The sequence below is a fragment of the Lissotriton vulgaris genome, chromosome 7, assembly GCF_964263255.1.
Source record: "Lissotriton vulgaris chromosome 7, aLisVul1.2, whole genome shotgun sequence".
In the NCBI taxonomy this organism is placed as follows: domain Eukaryota; kingdom Metazoa; phylum Chordata; class Amphibia; order Caudata; family Salamandridae; genus Lissotriton; species Lissotriton vulgaris.
In genome coordinates, this window is record NC_141695.1 from 485,122,573 (window position 1) to 485,141,764 (window position 19,192).

General features: G+C 43.8%; 1 protein-coding gene across 1 annotated transcript in view; it reads left to right on the forward strand.

Moving 5' to 3' along the window:
- Positions 1-19,192, forward strand: part of GLP2R (glucagon like peptide 2 receptor) — a 921,875-nt gene that overhangs the window by 879,765 nt on the left and 22,918 nt on the right. The window contains exons 11-12 of the mRNA XM_086930546.1: positions 14,638-14,776; positions 18,089-18,130. Of these exons, the coding sequence (XP_086786672.1) occupies positions 14,638-14,776; positions 18,089-18,130 (181 nt within the window). The remainder of the gene's footprint in view (positions 1-14,637; positions 14,777-18,088; positions 18,131-19,192) is intronic.

Genomic DNA, 19,192 nt, shown 5'->3' on the forward strand with positions numbered 1-19,192 from the left:
GGACCGCACACCCCCACTTCTGCTGGAAGTGAGTAGGGATAGTAAGACCTCCCTCCACACCACGAGCTCGGCTCGGGGAGGAACGGGGAGTGGTAAATACAGATAACCAGGTGACTGTTAGCAAGCAATTTTTTAAATCATGCAGAATTTTTAAAACACACGCAGTGCAGGCGACCTGTTTAATGTGCCCCCTTGCTCTCTCACAGCAGGGTCACACACACAGGAGCCAGTAATGCACAAATGAACAGTTAAAAAGTAAAGGGATCGCAGTCCGAGCACCTATATCGTGCCCCCCGCAAAATACAATTACATTTGCTACTAATCTCCAAAATCCCACGTTATCCTTGGGCTTTGCTGCCAGTAACATATTCTCCCAACATTCCTCATCCCAGTTAGATCTTGCTATCGCCTGGATCCTCTTGTATTCCTTCCTTGATGCCCTGATCGCTTCAGGTGCTTTGTTTTGAATTGCCTCTATAAGTAAGGCCTTGCCTGAGCGACAATCTTTGTTGTACCAAGGTTGAGTACCTACTGAACTAGTTTTCTTTTGACACTTTTTTTTAGACATTTTAGACACATAGGGTAATAATGATGTAAACAACCCATTGTGCAGATCAATGAAATCATTATCCCCTACCGGTTGATTTAAGGCACTGTCAAATGTGTCAGCAAACAGCAAATAAATACCTGCTAACGCTTCTCCATTATCTAGTAAAAGGGCCCATTTAAGTGAACGTCTGTTGTTACTTACTAGTGGTGGATCATTATTGCTAATGCCTAAAGGATAATACTCCTTCTCCATACCGTCACTAAAAAATAAACTATGATCTATTGATAATTGGAGTGGACGATGATCACTTTCAAACTGAGGCATGATCTCAAGATCTATCAGGTGAGGTCAGACATCAAAGGATACTAAAATATAGTCAATTTGACTTTTGGAGTTGTTTTTGACAAAGGTTGCAGCTGTGGGAGAATCAGATGGGAGACAGCTGTTACAGGCCCTCAGCCCATACGTGGTTATCAACCTCATTATTTGAACTGCTAGGGCAGTACAACGCACTGTTTCACTATAAGATAGGGGTGGAATGTTGTTAGCCCTATCCTCATCTCCAAAAGCATCACCAAACCCTGAGATTGCCTCAAAATTGGAGTTCAAATCCCCACCTATTATCATACTTGGTAATTCATCCTGGTTGGCTATAAAATTTTCCAGTTTTTCCACGATCGGGGACTCCTTCGATGAACTACCGGGTCGGTTATATACATTAAATAAAAGGAGACAGCTCCCATCTTTCATCTTAACTTTCAACCCGAGTATATCAACTGAGTCAATAATGAATGCTAATTTCCAAGGATACTTTTACCCATACTGTTAGTCCTCCAGATGGCCTGCCTCTAACTGATGGTACAGCTTCTATATTAAAAGTCCTATATGCGACTCTATGCGGTATTTCTAGGGCCCATGTTTCTTGTAGGAAACAAATATCACCGGAGTCTATGAAATTAGACCAATCCGTATGACAAAGAATTTTCAGCAAGCCCGCAATATTCCATGATATCAATGTTAATTTTAGTGGACAATACCCCATTCTTTCTGCATGTGGTCCTGCCAGCGAAACCCCTTGGGTGCCTGCTCTTGGGATAGTAATTTGTCCTGGAGGTTGTTCTCGTACACCCTCCAAACTAAAAAACCTTTCGCATCCAACTTGAGTATACAGCCTTCCCAGACCTAACCCGTCCAGAGTCGGCTCTTGGATACCCTTCTTCAAAACAGAAGTTGGACCTATTGTTTCTCTTGTAGCACCCAAAAAAAGAGCAGTAGCCAATCTCACCTCAATACTCACTCCTGGTACCTCCTTAGTCAGCTCTTGAGTGGCTATTTCGGGTTGATATTCGCTGTCCTCATTTCCCCCACTTCTTGCCCCGATTTCCTCTATATCAGAAGCCCGGGGAATTGATTCAGTTAGTCAGTCAACCATCTCCAAAGATGGAAGGTCCCAGTATCTGTTAGAAATGTGGAGGGGCAAAGGTAAGTCCGCCCTTATACCTACAACCTGGGTAGATGAGCGATAGAAGTAGCCTAAGGGGAGGGCATGAATATTACTATGGGCCTTCTGGGTTTCATCGCAAACTGTCAAGAGGTGACGTACAGTATTCGGGCGTTTGAAATTAATGACTATACAGTCCCCCTCGATATCCTTCCTTTGCTCACCAACCCAACCCACCCTACGGACCATGATATTCTCATTTGTTTTCAAGGGGCTAAAAGCTTTAAACGTTTGCAGCCAGTCCACAGCCCTGTTCCTAAGTGTATACCAGGTTTCATTTTGGTCACTCCTGAGCGCTGGTACTCCTGATAAAACTAAAACATAGGGACACGCTGCAGGAGGTAATCTCAAATTGTCACAATTGGGGGTAATATTAGCTTTGCTTATCTTTGTATTGGGTATTGGCAATTTGCTGTTACTAGGATGCGCCAGATTCCCTGGTGCTTTAACCAACCTTTCAACAACTAGCCCCATATTTGTAGGCCTCAAGTCAGTCACAGCTAACGATTGAAGACTTGCGCTTGGAACTGCCACTTCAATGGGAGCGACTACAACTGGGTGAGGTATAATATTCGGCCTAGTGACCACTTCTTCATTTCTCGCTTCACACATAGTTTTTTCCATGTGGGCTTTGGTACATTCCTCAAAAATATCATTCCCCTTTTTAATCATAACTTCCATTTCCAATAGCCCCTGGTTTAGTCCTTTTATTTTATCATCTAGATCCTTTGCTCTAGAAACCATGATGTCATTTACTTGCTCCTGTATGGAATTTAGGGTAGATTTGAAAATATCAGCGACTACAGATTCCAATGATTCTGCCGTCAGCTCCGATGTTAGGAGAAAAATAGACCGCCTCGGTTTGGGTACCGAACGATCTATTTTTAGGGCTTATATTATCTGTTTGCACCGCCTGTACAATTACTTGATTTAAATGTGTCCCCACTGCACCCTTATTTTTATATGGCCTTTTCCTTTGCATTAAAGGTTTTAATTTAGTTTTTTCCTGTAACCCCCTACGTGCCCCCCTCTGCCTTGTTACCATCGGCGGGGATGGCGATGCCTCTGAATCTGACCGGGTTCTATCAATGATCACGGTGGGAATTGCTGTTGCCATCTCAGGAGTGTGCACAGGTGCTGGCAAGGATTCACACAGCGGTTGGGATGTGTCTAAGGAAACAGGAAAACTGTGTGCATTATGTATCACTAACGTTGAGGGATCCAAGGAAAGCCTTTTCTCCACTAGGAACCCATCCAAAGTTCTGGTCAGGCATTTCTGATTATCAATCTTAGTGACCTGGAATCCTGGAGTTGAACAGTCCTTAGTTGATTGGCTGGCCATCAGAGTATGCTATGAAGGAAGCCCAGTTAACTTTTTGAGTGCTTAATAGTTGCCTTTATAGCCTTTCTAGCAAAAAAAGGATTATATGCACTAGCAACAATCCCCAAATACCAACCAGAGAGCACCCAGTAATTTACCCGGTCAGTATACCACGAATAAAAAACATTTCCCTAATCAACCCCAAACTAACCACACTGTTCGTTAAAGATAACACAATAAAAAAAAAACTCCTTAAACTATAGAACTCTTCTGCTAGTAATAGTACTACGGGGATAAAGGCATAGCATGAGCAGTATTACAGATTTGATCCCATAGGATCAACAGTGCCTAAAATGCTGACCAAGTGTACTGGCCCAGCCCGGCCTCCTCTGGCCCCGGACTGCAACAGATGGCCTGCCCTTTGCCCGGTTAGTCCCGCGCGCGTCCCACGAGGCGGGAGATGTCAAGCCTTATAAAGCGCCTCCGGGTGCGATATGGGCGTGGGCGTGCTGAGGGCTGAGGGCTCCTGGGAGATGTAGTGCTTTGTTTCCCCCTCTCGGCGGCTGCGCCTGGTGTTCCTTGGTGGCGGCGGCGGGGGGAAACGGCAACAAGGCAGCAACAAGCAAGTGTCCCGGTTGATCTGGTGCGGCAAGGTCCCAACTGGTGTGGCAAAGTCAGGGTAAGACAAAGTGATTATTCCTTCATTGATGGTTTTCCAAACTTGTACTTTTAACTGTAGCGAAGTCAGCCGCTGTCTTTCTGCTCAGTAGATTTAGCTGTTGCTGATCCAACGTCTTCCACATCAGAAACCTGCTGTTATACTTCATCCACCTCCTTAGATAAAGCTGCTGCTTTACCGGTGACCTCAGCTATTGATTGCTGAATTGCCACATTATTCACCCTCACTTGTGCCTAGTGCCGCTGTGCCTCTGCTCGCTGGGTCTCTAAAAACTGTAGAATCGCCCTAAGATATGGTTCCTGAGTTTGATCAGCATCATTACCATCTATAGCATCCTCAGTGCCCCTGTTATAGGGTCAGGAAAGGGGCTACCATTGAGATCATAACATATGTCAAGGGAGGGGCTGATATGTGGTGCAGACCTAGCCGGTAATTCTGCATTTTGTTGTTTCATTAATTTAGCAGGTATTTGGACCCCTAGGTTGGCTATACATAAATGTGTCACAATTGCCTTGACCTCCCCTTTGGACATCACCTAATCTCGTAAGGGACTGCCTTTATACCCCCTACTAGGAGTTGAATTGTTCATTCATGCGGTTTTGTTCCTGCTGTTCTGCAACCCTTTTTGCAGCTCCATCCTTCTTTTGTGATATCGCCCCTATTTGGGCTTGTCTATTGCTTAGCTGAAAGTGTCTCATCAGCCTTTTCCCCCTGGCTTCTTTCAGCACCATACTCCCTCTCCTCTTCTACTTTAGAGCTAGTTGTCAGTAATGAGAAGGCTACGACAGAAGGGAGAGGAATAACACTCACTGTGTTATTTACAGTCAGTATCAACAGGGCAGGTGACTTGGTTATGGCCTCAACTACCTCCACATCCTCACAGCCCCCACTGACGATGGTGCTACTATCGCAGAGGTACTTACATCTTCATGTTGTCTAATTTCCTCTGATACTCCCACTAGTGCAGAGATTTCTGTTGTTGGACAAAACTTTGAGGCAGCGTTATCTTCAATCTGGCTTTCCTTGTCCAAACATGTCTGGCTGCTACAAAGTTGCACTTCAGGGGCCTCTAGCCCACCGACTGTTACAATGTTGCTCTCCCCATGTAGCTTCGGATTGGCCATTGCTGATGCAGAGATCACTGCCACCATCAATATATCTGCATAGGAAGGCTCTTCCCTGATGGCTAAATTCGTTTTGCTCTATACCTGCAGTAGGCTAGCTGGTATGCCACCACCCAAGAACTATAATATCGCCCTCCCTACTTGGGAGGCAGTGTCCATAGCCATCGCAGTTCCGTGCAAATTACCAGACCCTTCCAGCCACAAACAGAGCCGCCTCATATAAGGGTATTTCAACAGACCCTTTTCCTCAGTTATCTGTCATCTGCCGATCTGCTGATAGTGACAACTAAAGCAAATGCCATCGAGCAGAGCGGGACCGGGCTGCTCCCTCTCCACCATGTCAGCTTGCACACTTGTTGAGGCAGGAGGCAGAGGCAGCACCTCTCTGCGGGTCCCATCACCATCTCCCTTGCTCACAAAGCAAGCCCCTTCTTTACAAGGGACTACCCCGCATCCAGACTCCTAAACCTCCAGAGTTGTAGATGTTGTCAGTTATATGACATGACTCAGATTCCAAAGGAAATCAAGGAAACAGATATAATTCTTTTGTTTGCCACTTTTGCATGCTCAGTCTCACAAAGCAAACATACAAGATTGTATTTTCAAACATTTATTGAAAAGCTCTTATCTTTGCAAACAAAACATGAACTGTGATTGTAAGAATGATGATACACATTATTGTTATAAGCGTTATTAGAATAGTGAAAAATTCAAATGATTTAACCATGGAAATTCTTTATAACATTATTACCATAGATGCACCTCCAAGTGTGCAGCTATCGTCCTTCGTAGGATGAAGGTTGAGGACAGCAGAACTGCATCTTTCAGCAGCGTTCTGTGATTACTCTGGCAGAGGCGCACCTCTCTCCAACTTCAACATGGACATTGTTTAAATAATAAAACAGCAAGTTAATCAAACTGTGTCAAAGGTGCAGGACAGCGCTTTAATTAGATTGAAGCAGAAGAGTTATCTCTTTGCTGGCACAGAAAATAAAACAATGCCTCATGTTCTGAATTTGTGCGACCCCAGAACAAAATGTGCAGACTACAGGCTGTCAATGCCTATGAAGAATAAGTGTGTGCAAGGGTAATCTTTTGATAAAACAAATGGGTTCAAAGCAACATCAGAAAATAAGGCCAAGTTAACACGAGAACTAAAATGGAGGCTCAATGCAAGCCATAAAGCAATGGCCATCTTGGACGGATTTTTTTATCCTTTGAAATTGCGCATTTCACACAGTTGGGCACTTCTGGGGCCTTAGGCATGGCTCATGTTGGAACGCACAAAATAAAAGGATAGCAGGGCTTGACTCTGGAGGGTTTGAAGACAATAGCAAAAATCTGTTCATTGATGGGCTGCATGAATGGTTAGGACAGCCACTAGATGTATTTTAATGTGTACAAGAATAATTACAATTATAGTGTGTGGCTTGAATGATCGGCTTAAGAGGCAACGAGTGTCAGCAGTAATGAGAGCTTCGCGTGAGGTCTTTATATGTTTACGGGAGACACACATTGAAGGAACCAAAGGGTTCTTATTGGAACAGTTAGGGTACCACTTGTTTACTTACTCAAAGCAGGGGGTTAAAAATAGAGGGGTGGCTATGCTGTCCAGATTTAATGCTGTCCTAGTTAGGAAGAAGCTCGAGGATCAATGGGGAAGGTGGGTTTTAATAAAATGTATGATAAATGGGGTCTGGGTCACTTTGAGGTCAATTTATGGATCAACTGATGATGACCCAGATATATTTTCCTTTTTAGATTTAGAATTAGCAGCATGGGCTCCACATGTGATTCTTTGTGGGGACTTTAATATTAATGGAGAAGGAGGTCTTGTTTTAGAACCAACAGAGAAATACCAGGGGCGGAAGAAGAAAGTCTGTAGTGCAATTTTAAGTTTAGCAAGAAATAATGCGTTAGTAGATGTATGGACAAAATTAAAGCCCCGCGACTTTTGGGACTACCAACTACTCCTTCCCCCATAAGGTGTGTGCCAGGTTAGATTATTTTTTGATTTCTAATAGTTTGTTGGTAAATTCCCAGATCGAAAAACTGCCTCGGATTATCTCTGACCGTAATCCTTTACTTTTTTCACCTTAGCAGTTTGCACAAGGCAAAAAGCAGCTCTAAGTGAGGTTAAAGGGATTACCGATAGCTCTGGTCACTTGTTAACGGATTCAGTAGGAATTTGTGAGGTTTTCAGACAGTTTTACTCAAAATTATATGATAAAGAACAACCAAAAGATCCCTTGGAAATTCAATCTTATCTTAGTGATGTCCCTCCCCCATATCTCTCTCAGGAGAACAGAGATGTACTAGACTCGCCTGTGGAGGCTGAAGAGATTTTAGCCCGCCTTGGCGAGGTTAACGTCAGGTGAGGCCGCAGGGCCTGACCAGATACTGAATGAGTTCTATAAAACTTTTCATGATGTAATCTCCCCGGACTTAATTTCTACAATGCAACAGCCTCAGGTAGGGAGTTCTATTCCCAAAACTTGAGCGGGAGCAGACATTGTAATTATTTTGAAAAAAGGGAAGCCCTCTACAGAACCGGGGTCTTACAGACTAATAACATTGATGAACTCTGACGCAAACATTTTCTCCAAAGCCTTGGCCATTAGGTTATCAAAGGATATAGATACATTGGTTAGTGTAACTCAACATGGATTTATTCCAGGAAGAGGTACGACGCAACATATCCGGAGAGTGATCACATTATTTGATGCCACCGAAGTTCCAGGAGACCCAATGTCTGTTATGTTGTTGACTGCTGAAAAAACATTTGATCGGGTCTCCTGGGATTAACTCTGATCAACTTTAAGATGGTCGAGCATTGCGATGGGCTATATCCATGCCATTCAGGCATTATATTCAGCTCCGACAGCACGCGTTGGGTGAATGCTGAATACACGAAGGCTCTAGAGATTAAACAGGGTACAAGACGGGGCTGCCCGTGTTCACCGCTGTTTTTGCGCTGTATAGACCCCCTGCTTCGTAAATTGGAGGCGAATGATAGGATACCTCCTATAAAGACCAATGGTGGTGAGTGTAAAATCCTGGCATACGCCGATGACGTGGCAATTGTCACTCCAGCACCTACAGAGGCTATAATGGAGGTTGAGATTGAAGCTGCGGGGTTCGGACGAGTCTCTGGATATGCCATCAATGGACCTTAAACACAGATAATTAGGAATGAGAAGGTAGTTTGTTCAGATTATCGGGTAGTGGAATCTGGAGTTTACTTGGGGATTAATATGTCTGCGGATTTTGGACAAGGTTGTGGGCAGGAATATAGAACCCATAATTAATAAAGCAAAAAAAGACCTGGATAGATTCCACAATCTCCATCTCTCTGTAGTAGGGCATACTAATATCATCAAAATGATCCTCTTACACACATTTTTATACCTCTTTAGGGCAATCCCACTTATATTTGAGGCAAAATGGTTCGGTATTTTAGATCAGCTGATAAACAGATTTATATGGGCACATGCCAAGACAAGAAGGGCTTTACAATACATGGCACGCCCTAGGGACAGGGCTGTCCCTGATCCTAAAATGTAATACTAGGCAGCAACTTTACAGTATATGTCTGGGCTTGTAGGGGGAGGTACATCAGAGATGGAGGACACTCTAGGCTCTATTGCTATATATTCAATATTGTTGGGAGGGGAGGCAGAGAATGTCTTTTTGAAATATACAGACCCCAGCTATTTTAAGAGAACAAAGTTTAAGACCTTGATGGCTGCATACAAGATATGGACATCCAGGGCGGGACTGGGTACTGAAAGCAGCCCTGGCAAATTTTGGCAGACCAGTCCCCGCCAGGAGCGTAGCGAGCGCGCGTAGAGTGCAAGCCTGACCACTACTTGTAGGGTTTGGGGGGAAAATTTTCCCTCCAAGAAAAGTTTGGAAAACAACATACCAATATGGTGAATTTTACAGCATATTTTTCATTACATATTGTATATTGCTTTCAGTGGCATCAGTGAACCCAAAAACAAAACATTTAGCTTAATTGTTCCCTTTATAGCAGGCCCGGGAGCCCAGGGTTCATTAGCTCTCAATTCTTCTTCACTCTTTGACCACACTACCACCAAGGAGGAATCGCGTTAGCACTCAGAGGCTGCAGAACATCGATCTCCTCCAGAGATTCGTTTCCTAGCATCTCTTTCTAGGGCTGCTTACTACGCTGGCTACAAGCAGTCCGCCTTTCAAACTGTGCATGAAGGTCTTTCTCAATAAGAACGCCTTGCAACTAATGACCCCATCAATTCAGATTCATAACCTTGTGCAGGGGATATTAATTATACACTGAATGGTGTGCGTGTAGTCAACGCTGCTGGCTGGCACAGGCACTTCTAAAATATTTTATTGCAAAGCCACAGCCCGCTGATGTCTTAAATCTAGTATTAACATACATTCCTGCATACCAATGGATTTGGTGCTAATATGTCTGTGACCGTGAGACAATGGAATGGCCGGGAATTGGAAATCAAGTTATAATCGTGACGGGCGGCAGCGCAAACTTAGCCATCACCCCTCGAGGTGCTGGACCGGGTCCGATTCTGAGGTCCGCATTATTACATGTGCATGTTTCAACCTCGGAGGGGTGATGGCTCAGAGACATAGCTGGCTAAGTTAGTTACATGGAGGTTGGAGGATCGGGCCGGGGTCCGCCAGTCATCTTGAAAAAGGAGGACTGTCTCCCACATCAGGGAAGCTTATGTCTGAAGAAACTTTAAAGGGTGGTTTGTCATTCTCTTTCCTTGGAGAGATACTATGAAACACAGTAGCACCAAATTCCTCATAAAAGGAATTATTTATTTTCTCTGGGATTAGATGCAAAGGTGGTATGTGTAGAACCACAGCATCCCCCCACCCCCCACCCTCTGGAAAGGTTTTCACCTTTTTTTATATACTTACCCGAAGGGCAATGTCTGATGTCAATTGTGAATTCTATTTTGATTTAGAAGCTTTCCTCTTTAATTTCATCAGGGGTCTGGCGGAGTAGTTACTTGTTCTGCTGTAGCAAAGCACCTCTGTTGCGTATGCTAATACTTATTGCCTAATTCTGTAAACAAGGACACAAGCTTGCATGCCATTGTACACTATTGACCAAAGACTTGGGCTCTAGGTGCAGAATCATTTTCAGGACAGTTGGAGCACAATTTTGAGAAAGGAGCAATCGCCTATAGTATTGCTCAGGTTCAGTTAGACATGATTAGGCCATCCGACAACACTAGACCAGAACTTGGGAGGAAGTATGGAGGGGGGGGGGGGTGTCTGATATTTACTAACAAGAGGATGCTCCCAGAGGTTCTGCTCCTAATCATGAAGTAGAAAGCCCAGGAACATGTGTAAGCTACCTTCTTGAAGGGCCAGACATGTTTATGGCTATGTGACTCCCTAGTATAGAGTCTTCTTACATTGCAGGTTCTTGGAATATGCAATCAACAACAGAAATGCAATTTAAAGAGTACTCTTTTGAAGCCTGAAGAATAACAAAAGAAAGAAATAGTTCCACTAGAGCGAGGGATCACTGGAGAAGCCAATCACTATGTACTGATTGATCGATGGAGAAAGTGGTGAAGTAGCGGGTGACACATGACTAGGACGCAAAGCTCAATTGTCAAAGGGGACTTGCACTTTGAGGGCACATTTGTTTTTTCAAATTAATAGTGTTCATTATGGGGACTCTTTTTTTAAAGCCCTGTCTGTTATTGTTGGTCATGACCACACAACTTTGAGCTTCTCTGTTATTGTTTTGTCTACATATGACTTTAAGTGAATCACTAGTTCAGTTCTTTACATCACTCTTCTAATTAAAGCACCACTCAGCCCTTTTACAATGTAACTATCATCAACACTGTGCACATAGATATGTATACAGACCTATACCTACAGTGACTGTGCATGTGCACATGCACCAGTTTACTGGTATGGAGTACCCACAGGCTCTTGTGGTATGCATAGGAACATTCTTTTTCTCTTCCTCACATGCTAGACTTCCACCCTACACTACCATGCACCTATTTGAGTAGAGTTCTGTTTATTAATAGAGCGCACCCACGCCAGAATGTCATTATGCTAAATAATCTGTAGGTGAAACTTGCTGGCCGGGATACCCACTCCGAAGAGAGGAGTCATCAATCAGAGCCTGACCTATACTAGAGCCAGAGGCCAGCCCAGCCACCACCTAGCTCCCTGCTACAAGTGACACAACAACAAACAAAAGCCACTGCGCTGCGGAACCAGGCCGGGGCGGGGCCTAGGCCCTTTCCACTTCCTTAGGCCCCGGCCATTTTGCTTTTAATTCTGGCCCAGCCCGGTTGGGACGCCCTCCGTCCCCAGGCCCATAGTTGTAAACTTGTCTGTTGTTGTCATCATGGGTGTGTTTCCATCACAGCTCCAGCTGTTTGCAATGACGTTTGGTGCGCTGTAGGTTGCCATGTGCCAAATTGCTTGTGGTCTGGTTTGTGAAGTGGTGAGGAATTTTGAGCAGAATTATGGTATCGCACAGGAGAAGATATGGTTATTGAAGTTGGTGATGGATCCGGAGAGGTTGCCTTCTTGGTGCCCCAGGAAATAGATATGGAGGTCTGTGGACCAGGCTGCCTCATAGATTGTGCTCTAGTAGCATCTGGTGGTCTTGGTGCATGTTGCTCCCTGTTGATTGGTTGGCTGTTGGACAAACTGGATGAGGTAGTGGGCATTCCAGGTAAAGGGGTTGGCTTGTCCCCCTGATATCATAGAGATTAGTGAAGACAGTCATGGAGGTGTTCAAATATGTGGGTGGGGCCCTTTACTCATTAAATTAATACGAGTGTGCGCAAGTCTTCCAGGAGGGTGTTGGTGTTAGGGTCACTTTGGTCCTCCAAGTGGAAGATAAGGTGTCTGAGGAGGATGGAGGAGGTAGAGTTGAGCATGAGAAGGGCAGTGGTGTCTAAGATGGTGATTGGATCTTGTTCTGGGGGATAACAGAGTAAGCTTTTACTATGTTGCTGTTGCTCTAGATGCTGTGTTTGAAGGCTGGGTGTTTGAGCTGCTCCTAGGTGTTTGGGGAGGTGAGGAAGCAGTGGATGTATTCCGTATAGATAATTGTGATTCCTCCTTCAGGTTTGGTGGTTCTGTCCTATCTTGTGATCTTGTAACTGGGAACTGTAGCTGCCATGATGTTTGACACGTAAGTAGGTTTTAGCCAGTTCTCGGTGAGGAAGAGTAGGACCCGGGAGAGACTTGCAGGAGGTCACAGATTTCAGTGCTATGCTTGATGAACAGGTAGGTGTTGAGGAGAGTACAGGTCAGTGTGGGTGAGTATTGTGCATGGTGGGGTCTTCTGAGACAAGTTTGTCTGTGGTAAGGTGGGGATCTTGGGAGGGATTTCTGAAAGAGGCATAGGAATAGCGGCAGGCAATGTAGGTAAATGCGCCATCCGTGCTGGCAGAGGAGGCGCGCTGGCAGCAGAGGGATAGGCTTCGAATATTCCAAGCATGGAGAGCTATGGCAGAATAGCACCTTGAGCTACAATAGGTAGGTGGAGGACCAGGGGGGCTACTGCTGGGAACAGGAGGGGCACGGATGGCCATAGACAAACTTGCCTTTGACGCACTTTTCGTACACCAGTAGCACACACACTGCACACACCCGTGCTGCGGCCGCCATTTGAAAGGTCCAAAGGGGGGGGGTGAAGGAGATCCTGGGGGTGGTGATAAGGGCTGGGTGGAGCTGGATCATGTGACTAGGCGGTAGCAGGAAGGAACAGGTGAGTCAGCAGTGTTGGGGGTAAAAAGGTGTCAAAAAGAGGTGAAAAGAGAAAAGAGGAGGCCAAAAGTGACAAAAGGGATAAAGTGAGTGAAAAGCGATTGGATTAAAGAGAGTGACAAAAACAAAGCAAAAAGTAAAGTAAAAAGAGACAAAAAGTCCATTAATATTTCTCTCTTGCAGTTTACAAGTTGGACTATTTGAAAACTACAGTACTTTCGCGCACAAATAAGAGAAATCGTTTGCAACCAAATACATTTCAAGGAAATATCTGCTCATTACCCAGCGCAACTACAGTTCTGCTTCTGCAAATTGCCGGTTCACTGTTGTATCCAAACAAATTGGCAGAGGAACTGCCCGTTCTGCCACTTCACATTTGCAGCATGGATCTGATCCCACGGCAATCTGGAACTCAACATACTCTGACAGAGAACCCTGAATCAGTGCCACCATTCATAAATCACAACTGGCCACGGCCAGGCATAAATAGCACTCACCTGCGGGCGGCAGACAGGGGAAATTATAAATTACGGGGTGCTGCTCTCTTTCACTGTCCCTGTCTCCCTCTGGCCTCTGAATGCCTGCCTCGACCTCGCGCTCAGATTCACGCGCATGAGCAATGCATCACATTACTACCAGGCAGCAGACCCCACCCACCCTAAATAAAAAAAACTGCGGCGCAGAGTTGGTGACATCTGCGCAAGTCTACAACATCAATCATGACAGGTGACAGGTCAGGTGGTGTAGGGGGTGTTTAATAAATTATAATGAGTAGGGGGGCGGCCTAGTGCAATTGATTTGAAATCGGCAGAGTTTGACACGCGTCAGAACACCAGCATGAGAATCATTGGGCTCATACCAGGCCTCTGTCAGACAGGCAGCCTGATTGTGCTTAATGTAAGCACTGTGTTCTGTTGTTGGGGCTGATTCGGACCGACCGTGACTCACGGCCGTCCAAATTGGCCCCAACAACAGAACCGGCCCCCTGGCACAAAACCGGCCCCCACCCCATCCAGACTACTGGGGGGTTGCCCTGTGTCCAGAATGACCAGTCCGGCCCTGTGAACATCGTTTAGGAAAAAGTGTGTTTTCGGGACGTTTAATGCATATACCCGGTTATATAAGAACGATTCCCTTCCTGTGGAATTTTTTGCAGATTCTGTCTTTACAGATTGGGGCTGCGGGGGGGGGGGGGGGAGGGGGGAGGAGCTCTATGGGGTAGAGACAAAGAGCTTTTATAAATATTTACAAGTCAGGAGTTTTCAACAACCTTTCAAACATTATTCCACCTTACACCTTATCCAAGTTCAGGTCCAATGAATTGCTAGTGTCTTGTCACTTGAGCACTCTCGCAGTGAACTTTGAATATGATCAGTGTTTCCTGCATTCAAGTTTGCCCACAAAACCGAACACATCAGTTTCCAGAATATTCATTATTTGCCACTCCGTCCTGGTTTGTGACTGTTGACATTAGCATGCTGCATTGGTACAGCCTCACCAATATTTATTTTGCCAGAGGCATGCCATGATAAAACATTTTGTTTTGAAAGTTCTGCTCCGTTTCACTTCTATAACTAAATTATAATTGCCTTATTTGCAATGTGCATCCTTTCCATTATTATTGTGTGTTAAGTTGGCTTGCTTTGTTATTTTAAAATATATTCTATGACGTTGCATTGAATGTATCTATTTGTCCAGGCTCGCTCGATCAACACTAGTGTTAATTCCATTGCTGGGTATACATGAAATTGTGTATACATTCATCACGGATGATCAGGTTGAAGGTCACTCAAAGCACATAAGACTCTTCATGCAATTAACTCTCAGCTCTTTTCAGGTATGGTTTATTTTTGTATTAAAAAGGTAAAACTCATCCTCACAGCTTGAGTTTTGATTAAAATAGTGAATTATACCTTCTAATATATTTTGTAAATTGATAGAAAAAGGTGAATCTACACAGGACGTGTCAGACTGAATTTATCTATGAGAAAATCGAAAACATCATTTAGTTAGACATATTTACAGTTGATATGGAACCCTATAAAGCGCTAAATGTATCTTTATAAATTAAAGTGAAATCTGTTGGAAGTAGTGCTATGTTTACTCAATCAACTGTCTAATATATTATGCAGTTTTATTTTCCGATTTGCAAATTGCGTCATATTTGAATTCAGATTTTTTGTACAAATATGCAAGCATGTAGCAACAGAAGTGCAAGGAATATTACCACAATGATTGGGCTTGCACTCTTTCTTGTCAGAAGAAGGGATTACAAAGGAAATATTCCTTTCTAGTAAGCAACAAGTAATTAGTGATCTGGTTTAGAGTTTGATAGAATTGGTACTCAGTAACATATCGCTTCTGCCTTTTTAAAAGTGCATTATATCATATACAAATTGTAATAAGGTGGGTTGATATCAGTCACAATTCTGTGAAACAGACCCTAAGGGGCCGATTACAATGCAACTCGCCTTCTAGGCCACATCATAATTGGCTGCTCGGTTTATTTTCTGACCACCGCATTACGAAGTTGGCTGTCGGAAACTAAACTGCCTGGTCATTACGGCTGGCTTCTGAAGGGCTCAAGGAGCCCGTTGGCCTGTAGGAACTAGCGCGTATTCCCAAAGGGCGGGCCTTTCCGCTCTTGGGATTATGATGCATGGTTTCCGGAATGGTTTCCATGCTGGCCTGTCCAACATGGAAACCATGCCAGAAAGCATGTTTGGGGGCCCCCGCTGGGCCACCTTGTTTGTGCGGCCTCTGGTTGGGGGCCAAAGGAGCACCTAGGGTGCCCCTCTGTTGATCCCTGCTCTCCGTGGCATACACCTTAAGGTTCCTGCCACAGGGTGCAGGGATGAAAAGCACCCCGCGTTTCCCTATGGGAGCATGTATTATGGACGGTTTATGAAATGTAGGAATGTGACCAGACAGTGTTCAGCCGCATCTTAATTAGACGGTCGAGACACAGGACCGAGACTGGTCCCAGGATGCTTGTTTCCAGTCCAGGGAGGACGTGGCCTTGTAGTTCACGCTGGACTGTTCCCATGAGGAGCAGGGTCAAGACTGATTTGTATATGGCTGGGTCCAAACTGGGGTGGTATAGTGAGCAAAAGAATGATGGATTAAACCTAGATTTCCTGACTGGGGGTGAGTGGTTGAAAAGTCATCCGTCCATCTTCTTGTTGTGTTTTCTATATTTAGGACTGTAACAGTGTCTCTGTAGCAGTCTAGTCATCCTGCTGCTTTGACAACATATTTTTGCAGTTTTCACAGGATGGTCCTCTAGTGAGGGTGTCTGTCTGCATGCCCTGTTCATAAAGGACCTTCTTCTGTGAAATAAAATGTCCCTGAATTCGTTAGTCAATCAGAAAAGGCCCAATTGCTTGTAGGTTTAGAAGTCCCCTGAATTTCTCATCTCCTGACATTGGTTCTAAATCCTACGTTGGATTGGCCATAGGTACTGGAATTTTTGCAACAATTGGAAGTTGTATGTATAATTTTTTTGACAATGAACTTTCTATTTATTGTAGTCATCATGTCTGCTCAAAGGTTAGAAGAAGTTTTACACCAAAATTGTTTTAAAATTATCTTTCTCTTTGAATATAGTAATACTATTGTTTTGCCCTTCCACAGAGGTTGAGGTGACCTGCCTAGGGCTTGGTTTATGAAGGTGGATGTCACTATAGCTAGAGTAACATGTCCCTTTTTCCAAACATCTCCTTATCTGAGATATGGAATTATAGCCTAGATATTTTTATAGTAATCAGCATTAATTATTTTTTTCCATTTTTGTATTACAAGCCTTACCAAACTTCTTTCATGAGCTTTGTAGCAGGATGGTTGGGTCCAATTCCAGGGAATTATGGGGTCCCTTGTACTTGTTCCTAGTGCTTATATGGTAACAAGTATGTGCAGAGGCCAACATATACCTTAGAATCACACTACAAGTATTTCAGAATCACAGGGTTTCCCATTTACCACAGCTGGGTCGTTTTGACTCCACCTAATGACTTTTTCTTGTAGCGCCCTACACATCAAGTCTCTTAAGTGCACTATTAAAGCTTCTTTTCTATCCCCTTTTTCTTCCATTTTCACTGTTTTTCTATCTTTGTCTTTGCATTTCTTCTCCCTCTTCTGTCTTTCTCTCTCTTGCTCTAGGTCAAAGTCTGATCATGAGAAATAAGTCATGCTGCCCACCACCTGAAAACACCAGTACAAACTAAGCACTTCTAATGCCTCTTGGTGTAACGGAGGTGAGGTCACACATTTGATAATCATGAAGAGTGGGATTCTTGGTTCAGAGGCAGGTCCTCAAAATAAGTAATCACGAAAGATAATCATGAAGAGTGTGGTTGGGTATTCTATGTGTTTCTACACATCAACATGAAGTTTCTATTTGTTAACTCCTTCCGTGCTCATGACGAGCTCAGCTCGTCATGAGGCACAGTGCTCGTGTGCTCATGACTAGCTGAGATCGTCATGAGCCGTGAAACGCTCACGCGCGGGGATAATTCCCCTGCTGTGCTGAACGTTCCACAAAAACGGGTATGGCCGTGACGAACTCTGCTCGTCATGAGCACACGAGCACTGTGCCTGGGCTCGTCATGAGCACTGGGGTGCTGTGCGGGCCCCCGCCCCCCAGCACAGCAGGGGAATTACCCTCACTGTGAAGAGGTTAAAGCTTGGACTAGTAACCCTTAAATTATACTAACATATTTATTTTATTTTGTGTTTTAAAAAATCAAAGTAAAAAGCACCAATTTTAATAACTACCACAATCATCCCTCTTTCATTCAATTACACTAGACAAACTGATATTTGCAGTGTACTACAGAGCAACGGCAACGTAGCTCCTAAGCATAGCTCAGAGAGTCCTATGTGATATTCTAAGCAAAGACAGCCCGTTCTTCCATTCTTCCTGAGCTGGGTAAATTGAGTAAGCTTAAATTGAGTAATCACAATAGCTCTTAGAAGGGCAGAGGGGCTATATAAACAAGTAATTATTCTTATAAACTTAGGGCTTGCCGTTTTCCATAGAAATGAACATGGATTATGTGCTGAGTTGTGAATTATTACCTGTATAACACAGCCTTATTAAATGCTGTAAGTATTTCATTTAATAGGCCTTATGTGTTTTTTGTTTTCTCAGGGCTTTGTTGTAGCCACCTTGTACTGCTTTGCTAATAAAGAGGTAAGATATGGCCTCAATCGTTCAGTAAATTCAACATTAAATTCTGAAATAAATATGCTGCAATGTTTTATTAACCTGTACCGCTCTTTGCTCTTCAATTCTCTTTTATGTTTTGGTGGGGAAAATATCAACAAATAATCAGTTGTTTTATTATAAAACACATAACAATAATGAAATAATAAAAACATGATCCCACTAGTAGTTAACTCACTGTACTTATTTGTCCTAAGTCGGGGAATGGCAAACGTAATCATGTAGAGTGCTGTACAGAAAAACCTACCTATATAGTAGTCTTCATATCATTGTTAACACAGCATATTGTAAAGAGTGGTCTGTTCAAAGTAATGAGATTTTGTATTGGATCATAAAACCTGGTTCGATAGCACAGTGTTTGCTTTAGATTTAGAGAATAAAGAGTCTATTGGAGATGGTTACTGTTAGAAGAGGAGGTGAGAAGTCGCTCCTGTTAGACTTAAGTAAAGTTCAAATGTACCCCAACAACATATGTTCACCATACTAGGAAATACTACTACTCTACCCTGATATGATGGTGCCCTTTTGTAGGAAATTGGGATACTGTTTGGGGAGTTGAAACCTTACTCAAGCAGCAAACACAATCCTTGTCTAGGTGAACTCACAAGCAAACCTCAAAGTGTCCTGTCCTCGCCTCTCTGGTGGCTTGGCACAGAGCAGTCAGGCTTAAATGAGAAGCAATGTGTAAGGTATGTAAAACAGTAATAACTTGAAAACACAGCACAAGAAAAATCTCACACACAGTGTCAATTTCAATAAATAATTCAAGACTAAAAAGGCAAAAATCCAATAAGCAGAACTGGAGATAGGAAAGTTTAAAGATTTCAGTGAAAATAGCACCAAAAAGCACCAGGTCGCTCCAGAGGAGGACACAGTCACAAATTCAGGCTGACTGCGAAGGAGATTGGGCCAGATATAGGGACCCACTTGGGCCCTCGAAACACATTACCTTATTCCTTGTTGCAAAGAGATATGGAGCCCCGCATTGATTATGCGTTGTGCAGCAGGTGATGTAAGAAGCGGGCAAGG